Here is an 11,418-nt window from a genome sequence, read left to right on the forward strand (position 1 = left end):
TCCAGCTCCTACTTTAACAACCCATCCATCAACATCTCAGGATTTTTTTTTTGGAGTCTAGACGGCGTGTCTAGACAAATCTCCCTCCCTTGCTGTTGCCCAAGCGCTCAGAACGGTCCTATTTATCAACCTGTCAGGAATCACAGGGCCGATGCACTTTTTACCCCTGATTCCTTCCTCCGGTGTGACCTCTGCCCCGAGTTCCCTCACAACACCGTCCAGAATTTCACACATTCCCTTCAGGCCGCGGCTCGGAGCAACAGACACCGGAGTTATTTTGGAGAGCTGTAGCCTGAGTGAGAAGCCTGCAGGGCGAGCCGCCAGGACTCGCCAGGTAAACAGACAAAAGGACTGCATCTGTAAATATTGTATGACGTTTACTCTGTGTTGTATGACGGCGTTGCAGGGCCAAAACAGGAGTAAATTTCAGAAAAAAAAGTTTTTAGATTAAACTTGGAGATTTTATAGAAAAACCTGGGAAATTTCTGAGTTTAAAATTTCTAATATTTGCCAGAAAAAACTCTGAAATTTTAAGATTTATCTCCAAAATTTTGTACAAGAAGCTTAGAAATTTCAGAGTTTCGGAAGTTGAAAACCTAGAAAAAAAAAAGTCAGAAATTAATCTCAAAAATGTTCTAGAAAAGATCTCGGATATTTCTTAGTTTAAAAAGTCTAACATTTTCTAGAAAAACTTCAGAAATTTTGATATAAATCTAAAAAAACTGAATGTTTTTTTCTAGAAAACTTCATCTCGAGATTTATATACAAAATTTTGTAGAAGCGCAAATTTCTAACTTTCAAAAGTCGAAAATTTGCTGAAAAAAAAAACATATTTTTAGATTAATCTCTGAAATTTTCTAGAAAAAAAAAACCTTCAAAATTTGAGCTTGAAAAATCTAAGATTTGCTAGAAAAAAAATATTTTTTTTAAATCTCAGAAATTTTGTAGATAAAACTAAAAATTTCTGGGTTTAAAATGCCAAAATTTTTCTGCTTTTGGAAACGCAAAGAGTTTCCAATATAAAAAAAATGTCAATGTTTGAAATGTCCAAGTTTTGTCAGAAAGTTTTTTGAAAAGTCAGAAATGTCCATGTTTTTTCCAGATGTTTGAGATCAATCTTAAGATTTCTAAGTTTTTCTAGAAAATTTTTTGAGAACTTTATCTCAAGATTTCTGTTTTTTGAAAGAACATTTTAAATTTCTCAAACTCAAAAAATTCCTATTTTTTACAAATAAGAATTGTGTGCTAAATCTCAAAATTTGTGTGTGTGGCAGAAATTTACTCCTATTTTTTTTTTATATCTACACTGGCCCTAAAGCGCTATTGTTGTAATTGTAATAAGAAAAAAAAAAGAAAATCCTGATTATTTAATAAATGTTTTTGGAGTAAAGTGTGGTGTTTCTAATGAACTACAGACTTGATTGAAAGTCTAATTCACTTCAGTATTTAACTTGGGAAAAGTGAGGAAGTGAATTGAACTCCCAAGGAAGCTCATGCGCCCTCTGTCATAAAAACAGAGTACTGCGACACCCAGCTCATCTTTGTTCATTTAAAAGCTTAAAAAGAAGCAACTTTTCAACATTTGCAGTAAAATTAAAAGGTATTTATATTATTTTTGCTATAATTACTGATTATTATTAAATATTAAATAATCCCTGGTATAGATGAAATGCAAATTTATGAACTAAAATAATCCATTCCAAGTCCATTTTGAAAAGATTTAAAAACAGATGTTTGAAAGTAGATTCCCTCCGACCTGACTTAGAAAATGTTCCTCGGGTTCAAAAAAACCTGCAGATGTAACGATAGTTAAAATGTTTTTAGGAAAATATTGACTCAGGAGGGCTGAGTAAACACACTTTTCATATTTCCATTAATAAAAACACAAAATGCAAATGAAATACATTTAAAAATGTGGTTTTAACACCTGGAAAAGATTAAGCAGTGCCCACTGCAAAAAACACAAATCTTACCAAGTACTGTTGGTCTAGTTTCCAATGCATGTGTGACTATAAAATCATAATAGGGTTGTTTTTTTCATTTTAGTCTTTAAAATACCATAATTTGGACATAACTTATTTTTTTAATGCAAGAACTTACGTTTGTACTTTTTCATGTAAAAATGTTAAAGTGGTACTTTTACTAGAGTGCTTTTTTGTTTATTTATTCCGTACTTCTTACTTAACTAAAGTGTTTGTACTTTCTATTTAGGTTAATTTGTTATTTCAAGTGTGAGCTTGTTGTTTTGTTTTTGTCCTGTGACGTTTCCAGGGTGCACCTCCGCCTCTCCCCACATGACTGCTGGAAAAATGTCATCACAAGACGGAGGTATGTGAGAAAATCCCACAGAACCATCAGCACAGAAGGATGCATAGTGATTACTGCTGCAGCAACACCAAGAAGCCCACAAATCTCCTGTAAGACTCACCAGAGACATGGTGGCAATCCTCTGTCAGCTCGCTGGAGAGGAAAAAAGAAATGTGACACCACCAGCCACATGTATAAGCATTTATAATCATTTAATGAGAAGGAAGGAGAAAGGGAGGAGTAAAAGAAAACGGTGAAATAAGCTAGCTGTGGTGACGGTTCTGATTGCGTCATCGTCCTTTTTGTGCTGGAAACCAACTTTCAGACCAACAACATGTAATCATAATGTCTGGAGCAACAAAGCAGACACATGTTTGTGTTATTCTTCAAGTGGAAACAGCGCGATTTATATATTTAGCCAAAGGCTCCCACTGAACAGTTGACAGCGGTTGACATAGAAAACATTAATTAAGATAACAGCTAAAAAGAAACATACAAAAACATGAAACCCTGTGTATAATTACGTTTCTCTAAGCTATATGTTAAGATGTAATACGTGTAAAGACAAAAACAGACCAGAGTTAGCGCAACGAACAAACAAGCGGCAACAGAAAAAGCGGGAGGAGTTAACGGTCACCGGTTGCTATGGTAACCACCAACCGCCAAAAGTAGCGTGTCGTAAAATGACTTAACTTGATGAATACGTAAACCAATTTTGGCAAACTTCACATCTAAAATATTCTTAAAATAAAACCCTGGTACAATCCAAGCAACATGCTTTGAAATTGCAGTTTTAAAAAAACTTCTAATTTCAAAGAGCACACAAAATGATCAATATATAATATTATTATTTTTTTATTTAAAGCTGTTTTTACTGTAATTTCGAAATTGTGTTATTTCGACAGTAGCGGTATATTGACAAAGTTTTGCACACAGAATGATGCATCACAGCAAGAACAAAATAGGAGTAATTTAAAATACATACAGAAGACCTTAATGAAAAATAAACAGACAGCTATACCTATATAGGTCGATTGCGCAGAGGTTCTGTCTTTTTGGGTGGCGGGTCCTCCAGAGCGAGCCCACGTATGCTCCACGAGAGAGCATGCGCAAACTCCACGCAGAAAGGTCAGGAAACTTGACCTTCCAGTTGCTAGGCAACAGTGCTAAGAACTGTAGCTCCATGTAGCTGCAGCCACATAAATATAAACACGAAGCTACAGTGGATGAATAGTTTGTACAAGAGGAAAACTAAAAATATCTGTAGAATTTTTGTTTTCTTAGCTTTTCTGATTCAAAATAATTTAATCATAACCTGGGCAAAACTAATAAAATTAGCTGTAATAAATTAAGAATACTTTTTGAAAGTTAGTTTAAAGAAAACTGAAGTGTAGCAGATTAGAGATCACAAATATTTTTTCTTCAAGGTAACAAACATTCTGGAGGCCAATTAAATGAAAATGATAAAATTCTATAATCAAAATTTCTGTAAAAAGCAGGTTATTTTCTGATTGTTAAGGAATAAAAAGTACCATGTTTCTCTATTTTTAATATACACTGTAAGAAAAAAATTGTCTAATTTTCGGTAAAATATTGGTAGAATTTTACCATATACAAATTTTACCACCTGTAAGGATTTTACTGTGTAAATATGGTAAAATCCATGGTGAAATTCTTTGGTTGCCAGAATTTTACCATATAAGTATGGTAAAAATATGTAGAAATACGAATTTAATCAAATAAATACAGTAAAATTTCCAGTATAAATTTTAGGTAAAAATTCTGGCCACACAGCTGCCGAATTTTATCGTAAATTAGATAGTTTTTTTTTGTTTTTACAGTGTTGTATTGTAAAATTTGTCATTGTGTTAAATATCCTCTATGTAATGTTATCTGTTGAAATAAAATGTACAAAAAGAAAAAAAAACAAAACAAAACACTGGCAACGCTGGAGCTAATACGTCATGTCCGTCGGTATGATTGAAGATGACGCACCCCCGCTTACGTCACGATGAAGTCACCATTTAGGGGGAGAAATCGCGAGACGACACGGGCGCTTTTGAGTCCTCTAAACGCAGGAATCATAATAAACCCTAATCATCTGATGATCCGAAGAGTTTCGGGCTTTTGCTTCCTTCCCGCTGCCTCAGAAACACGCAGTCGCGCTGCTGGAGCCGGACGGCGGACGTGATGATGCGGCCCGTCAGCCTCAGCATCCTCCGCCGGCAGTGACCGCGGAGGAGCCGCGCGCGGCCGACAGGGAGGGGTCCCTCCATCCCGGGGCTTTTCCCTCCGCATGGAGCCCGGATATGTGCAGGCAGCGATGGCGATGGGAGAAGTGTCGAAGAGGGTGTCGGCTCGAAACGTAGCGGTGGAGAGGAAGAACCTCCTCACGGTCTGCAGGTCAGTTACATTAAATGGATTACTGTTATTAATGTTCCCTTTTCTGTTGTGTTAATTTGAATTTATAATAAATGTAACCAAAGGGAGGACATGTGAAGGTTCTGCGGGATGAATTGCAGTTTATTTCTGTGAACTCTGATGGTCTGGTTGCCATGAGCTTCCTGGCGCCCCAGGGACTGAGGCATAATCACATTATGAGGCAGGGCCAGCCATAGGCAATGCAAGTTAAGCAGCTACACCTCCAGCAGCCCCCAAAACACCAAGCTAAAGTTAAGTAGTAACTCGTTACATTTTCTACCCACTGAATGAAAAATATTAAATTGCTTGTTATTTTTTATTATTTATATGAATTATTGTCATTTTGGTCTTTAAAATACCAAAATTTCCACTAAACTTTTTTGGTCCCTCTGATGATGTAATTTAATATTAAATTGTCAATAATTTGATCAGTTACTTAGTTCTTGAGTAGATTTTTTACCAAATGCTTTTTTATTCTTACTTGAGTACAATTTTTGGATACTCTACCCACCTCTGCCAAGGTAGCATGATAAAAATATTAATATTTAAAATAAAATAGAATAAGAAAAAAAATAAATACTTTTGCAGATTGAAAACCTATTTCTATGATTTTTATAGTTGCAGAATTAGCGGGTTGTCTCCAGTTAAATGTCTGTGTTAGAAACTTTTTGGGCTCATTTTCAGATTCTTTCATACCGTGAAGTGGAGAATAATTTGTCCTGCTTTCTGTGCTGCTGCGACCGCGATGCTAATGTCCTCGCTTTGAGGACAGTCGTCCAGTTATTGTCCAACCCAAACTGAATGAGACATTGTTGTTTTGGGAACAATGGAGGCTGAAATCGCTTTAAGTTAAGCTTTGTCTTATCGACGTGTGAAAATGGACAGACTCTGTGGTTTAAAGTTATACAAAACAGATTAGTTTAACTTCGATTTATTTGCTGAAATTGAAAATTGTTTCAAAATAGTCTTTATTCTGTTGCAGAAAAGCACAAAACATTTAATAAAATGCTATTATTGTACTAAATTCATTAATGCAATGACAGCATTTTGTTAAATTTTATTTTAAAGACCAAAATGACAAGAATTCATATAAGTAAAAAAATATAACAAAATCAGGCAAAAGAAAATGTTTCCTAATCATTTTTTTTTTCAAGAAAAAACTTTTGAAGCTTTAACAAAAACTGCAGGTCTGTGTCTGGTGAATACTTGGTTAAATCATGCTTCTTTTTTATTCAGTGTGTAAAAAATCCACACATTTTACTCAAATAAGAGTACAGAAGAGATACTTCATAAGAAAAAGTAAAAAGTACAGTTTAGTAAAAATACTCCTAAAAGTACATTTAAAAAAAGGTTACTACTATGAAGGAGACATTTTTGGAGAGCATCTATATTTGCTGAAAAAATCTTTTCGAGAATTAACCTTTAAAATGTGAACAGATGTCTGTTACATAAAAGCTCCTCAGTAAAGTCCTTGTTTGAGCTTCCTGAAAGTCGACATGACCAGGTTTTCTTCGCAGGAAGTGGATGACATCAGGCCGGATTACGAAAAGGAAGATCCATCAGCGGTGATGCTCTCAGTAGTCACCAGAGTGTATTATAACAACATGGAGGGTTAAATCATTTCATCTCCATTTTCTTCCCACTTAGAGACAAATCTGGTCCTAAATATCACGTAGAAATTCTAAATATTTTTAAGAAGCGCTGAGATAATGTTAGGTTTTAACATTTTTACCAGTAAAGTGCTGCCATATTTTGATTAGTTAAGTTTCCTGTTGGAAAATCCATTTTCCCTGGTCACTTTTTTCTTATTTCTCTCCCACGCAGGTTTTCCGTTAAGACTCTGCTAGAGAAATACACCGCCGAGCCCATCGATGATTCATCCGAAGAGTTCATCAATTTTGCAGCAGTCCTTGAACACATCCTCAGCCACCGTTTTAAAGGTAGACCAGTATATCACAGCCCAACTTCAGGTTGAAAACCAAAGTAATGAGACGCTGGATTGTTCCTTAACAATCATTAAGTTACCTGGATTTAAATTTAACTGGTTTGTGGTTATGATGCGCCATTTATAAAAGTTACAGTTAAAAATTAACAGCAATAATTTGGATTATTTAGACTGTAATGAGAGTAAAAAAAAATATTTAAAAAAAATATGGGTTAATTTAATTTTGCAAGCTAAATAATTAGTTTATCAACAGAATATTTATTTCCAAAGTATTTAGCTTGCTAGCTAAGTGTTAAGGTGTAAACTACACATTTAGCTAAATATTTAATTTACCACCTAAATATTTAGCTTAGCAACTATTTATATTCAAGCAAAAATATTTAGTCTTGTTTGAAGCTAAATACTTAGAAGGCAAACTAAATAATTAGTGTGGAGCAAAGTATTCAGCTAGGACCTAAATATTAAGTTGTTTAGCTAAGCATTTAGTTAGCAAGATAAGTATTGTGTTTACCAACTAAATATTTAGCTTAGCAACTGAATATTTAGCTCCAAACTAAACCTTTAGCTAGCAAGCTAAATATTTAGTTTAGAGAAAAAGTTTTAATTTAGCGAAAGTTTTAATTTACCAGCTCGATATTTTAATCCAAATTAGACATTTTATTAGCAAGCTAGCAAGATATTTTTACTTGGAAAACTAAATATTTAATGTCTAGGCTAAATAGACTAAATTTAGTCTAGTTAGCATGCTATTTAGTTAGCAAGAAAATACTTTATTACAGACCAAATGACCCAAATTATTGCGGTTATTTTGACAGCCTACAGGCAGTTATGCTGTTTTAAACCTAAATATAATTTCTGTTGTTAAAATGTTTTTATTTTCCAGGCTCTAGTAGCTGGTTTGACGGTCAGAGGAGTTACTGGGACTACATCCGCCTGGCATGTGCTAAAGTCCCCAATAGCTGCATCAGCAGCATTGAAAGCATGGAAAACATCAACACATCTCGAGCGAAAGTGAGTCACAAAAATGACTCTGGCAGATATCTGTCCAGAGTATCTGTCTGTTAGCGAGGAACATAGCTAGCAGCGTAGCATAGCACCATAGCTGTTAGCAGCTAGCACCATAGCGGTGTGGGTGTAAACTGTAGCTGTGTTTCCATTTGATGCTTTCAGGGTCGAGCCTGGATGAGAGTCGCCCTCATGGAGAAGAGGCTGTCTGAGTACATCGCCACTGCTCTGCGGGACAGCAGGACAACCAGGTCAGACTGACTGTAGTCTAAATGACTGACTGTCCTCCAAGATGGCTGACTGTCCTTTAAAATGACTGACTCCGACCACCAGGCTTAGCAGGTTTTCTGGGGGAAACACTGCAATACTTTAACCTTTTCGAATCCTAGTACATTACAACTATTACTCATTTACAATTTCTGAGTCTTAAGCCTGATATTAAAAACAAGGCTTAATCAATCCTAACCAATTTAGAAATCAGTAGTTAGAGTTTTTATCTTTTACTTTTTCATGTTTGCATTTATTATAGATTTTCTTTCCCACTCTCTTTTTCCACTATGCAAAAGAAAATAAATGTTTGACTAAACAAGGTAAATTTACTTCCTAATGTATAGATATTGAAAAAAAATTATTGAGATTATCAGATATGGTGCATGTGTCAAACTCGAGGCCAGAGGGCCAAATCTGGCCCGCCATAGCTTTTATGTGGCCCTCTAGACTCCAAATTATAGAAATAGGCCTCTCCAGGTTTTCACAAATAACCGCAAAATTCACACAAAAATCAACAGATCCCTGCATTTTTCTGAGTTTATCAACATTTTTTCTCAAAATTGGCCAAAAACATTTGGGTTCAAGTGACTGCTGTCTCAGCGTTACTTGATGTAACGCAAATCTGCATATCTTTCATTGCTTGCAATATCACTGACCCGTTCAGACATTCGCAAAGCTCTTTCGAATCGACTGTTCAGGTAGTTTATGACGATTTTAGTGATTGTATTTCGGAGAAAATGTTTCATCGTACACAGAGATACCAGAGTGGAGTGATGGGGCCCCATCAGTCCACGAGAAGGGGAGCCCAGGACTTGCAGCAAGACTTTATGGAGCTAAAGATGGTCCAATTCCTCAACCAGGAATCATTTGTAGCTCAAATACTGGCTGAGAGAGAGAAAAGTAAGGCCCTCAAAGAAGAATTGGACAGACTGCAGACTTCCTACAAGGAGCTGGGCTCCAAGTATGAAGCTGATGTTTCTCAGGTGAGGCAGGAGGCCGAGACACAAGCTTTGTGAAGAGAGGCTTAGTGAGCAATGATGGCTCCTGGAGAGTATGAGAGCTGAAAAGGACCAAATGTCTCAAGAAATGTCAAAAAACATCGCTTTCCTGCAAGACAATGAGAAACTTTTGAAGGAAGACTTGAATCAGATCAAACGTTCGTACAATGATCTCATTTGCAAGCATAAAAGCGAAGTTTCTGGGCTCAAACAAGACATGGAAGCATATCGGCAGCATGTGAACCAAGAGAAAGACGCCAACTTAGAGAGAGCGAATGCGAATCTACAGCTCATCAACAACATGAGAGCCGAGAAGGACCAAATGTTTCAAGAAATGTCAGAAAAGATCACATCCCTGCAAGACAACGAGAAACTTTTGAAGGAAGAACTGGATCAGATCAAACGTTCGTACAATGATCTCATTTGCAAGCATAAAAGCGAAGTTTCTGGGCTCAAACAAGACATGGAAGCATATCGGCAGCAGGTGAACCAAGAGAAAGACGTCAACTTAAAAAGAGCAAATGAGAACCTGGAGCTCATCGACAATCTGAGAGCTGAGAAGAAGGAGCTCCTCCAAAAAATGTTGAGAGAGCTCACAGTTATGCAAAAGACGGAGAAGCTGCTGCTAAATGATCTTGATTCATGTTTCATACGATGAGCTAAATGGTAGGTATAACAAAGACATCATGGAATTACAGCAGCAGCTCGAAACATTCCTGGAGAAGACAAAGAAGGAGGAAACGGCTCTTGCAAACAAAGAGAAGAAAGACAAGATTATCCGTGAGTTACAGCGCAGGTTTTCCACTGCGCTGCACCAGCAAGTAGAAAAACTTGAGCTCCAGATGATTCAGCAGAGAAAAGCTCATCTGCAAAAGTCGAAGGAGGACGTGGCGCTGATCAACAACATGAGAGCAACGAATGCCGTCCTCCTTGACAACACAGCCAAAGAGATTCAATTCCTGCAAGAGAAGGAAAGAGACGCCCAGGCTGAGTTGGAGAAGTTCAAAGCTTTGTACCAGGAGCTTACCTGCCGGTGTGAAAAAGAAGTCACTGCTCTGAAACAACAGGTAGACAAATACCAGCAGGAGATGAGTTGTATGGAAGAGATGGAAAGAGCAAAAGAAGACCTACTGGTGCCTGAAACTCTGAGAGCTGAGAAGGAAGATTTCCAAGAGAAGGAGGAGACTTGCAGAGCCCAGACGACATGGTCGAAGGTTTAAGACAGGAGGTTTCCTCAGAGGAGGATCTCTCAGGAGAAACCTTGCCAGGTTGTTCCTCGGATACGGAATCTGAGGAAGAAACTGAGATTGCTGCAGAAACCATCCTGGAGGATTTGGATAATACTGAAACCATCCAGGATGGTAAAAAGAAAAAATCCAAAATTTCAATTTGGAAAAGAATTCGGAACACATTGCGATTGAAGAAACCAAAAAGAAAACAAAAGAGTCAAGACAGTCAAGATCAGGCCTAAGAATGAATTAGATATTAGAGAAGCAGAAAGACATGCAAGAGAGGAACCGAGGACAGGAATCAAACCCACGGAGGTTGTAGCGTCTGTGAATGGGGGGCCCGTGCAACGCTCCGTCAAGAGCAAATTTGAAAAGTCAAAGTTTCCCCCAAAATTGACAAACTAGAAAAAAGATCCCTTCCCAGCCCAATTCTAAAAAACGTGGCAGCACGGTGGTGCAGCGGTTAGCGCTGCGCCTTCACAGAGATGATCTGTGTGGAGTTTGCATGTTCTCCCCGTGTTTGCGTGGGTTTTCTCCGGGTGCTCCGGTTCCCCCCACAGCTCCCAAAACATGTCGGTCAGGTCAGTTGGTCGCTGTAAATTGCCCCCAAAACAGTTTCAGAAACTCCAGATTGAATGAACCGTTTGGCCCTTTTCCCTTCGCTGTTCTATCGGCAGACGACTTGATGCCACAACGACACACAGCTCAATTTTTATAGCAACGTATTGATTTAAGAATTTAAATTATTCTTGTAATTATAATGATTTCTGTTTATTTTCACTGTACTTGTGCTTTTATGGTTTGTCCTTTAGTTTTGCCTTTTCTACTCACTTTTTGTATTGAATTGCACTGAATTGTAGCTCGTTATGCTGTTTAAGTCCCAATTTTAAAACAGATTAGCAAAAGGATCATGCAGTGGCTTTTTCAGGGTGGCTGTGGCTCTGAGGGTAGAGTGGTTGTCTTGTGACCAGAAGGTTGTGAGTTCAATTCCAGCTTCCTCAGCCACCTGTTGAGTTGCCCCAGGGCGGGGCACTTAGCGGCACATTGCCCCCCAACCTGCATGTCGGTGTGTAAATGCGACTGTAGTGTGAAGCGCTTTGAGTGATCAATATGACTAGCAAGGCCCTTCATAAGTTCAGTCCATTTACCTTTGATAAATCCTGTTTTTATACCAAACATAAAGCTGATTTAACACGTTTGGACCTTTTCAGTTCGGACCCTGAAGAAGCCCAAACTTGTTATA

General features: G+C 37.4%; 1 protein-coding gene across 1 annotated transcript in view; it reads left to right on the forward strand.

Annotated features, from left to right (window-relative positions):
* The first annotated feature begins 4,317 nt into the window (after positions 1-4,317).
* The window catches only part of rundc3ab (RUN domain containing 3Ab), a 13,757-nt gene continuing 6,656 nt past the window's right edge, over positions 4,318-11,418 (forward strand). The window contains exons 1-4 of the mRNA XM_007572808.2: positions 4,318-4,710; positions 6,553-6,668; positions 7,557-7,684; positions 7,844-7,929. Of these exons, the coding sequence (XP_007572870.1) occupies positions 4,604-4,710; positions 6,553-6,668; positions 7,557-7,684; positions 7,844-7,929 (437 nt within the window). The 5' untranslated portion in view covers positions 4,318-4,603. The remainder of the gene's footprint in view (positions 4,711-6,552; positions 6,669-7,556; positions 7,685-7,843; positions 7,930-11,418) is intronic.

The sequence above is a fragment of the Poecilia formosa genome, unplaced genomic scaffold (genome assembly GCF_000485575.1).
Source record: "Poecilia formosa unplaced genomic scaffold, Poecilia_formosa-5.1.2 Scaffold308, whole genome shotgun sequence".
In the NCBI taxonomy this organism is placed as follows: Eukaryota; Metazoa; Chordata; class Actinopteri; order Cyprinodontiformes; family Poeciliidae; genus Poecilia; species Poecilia formosa.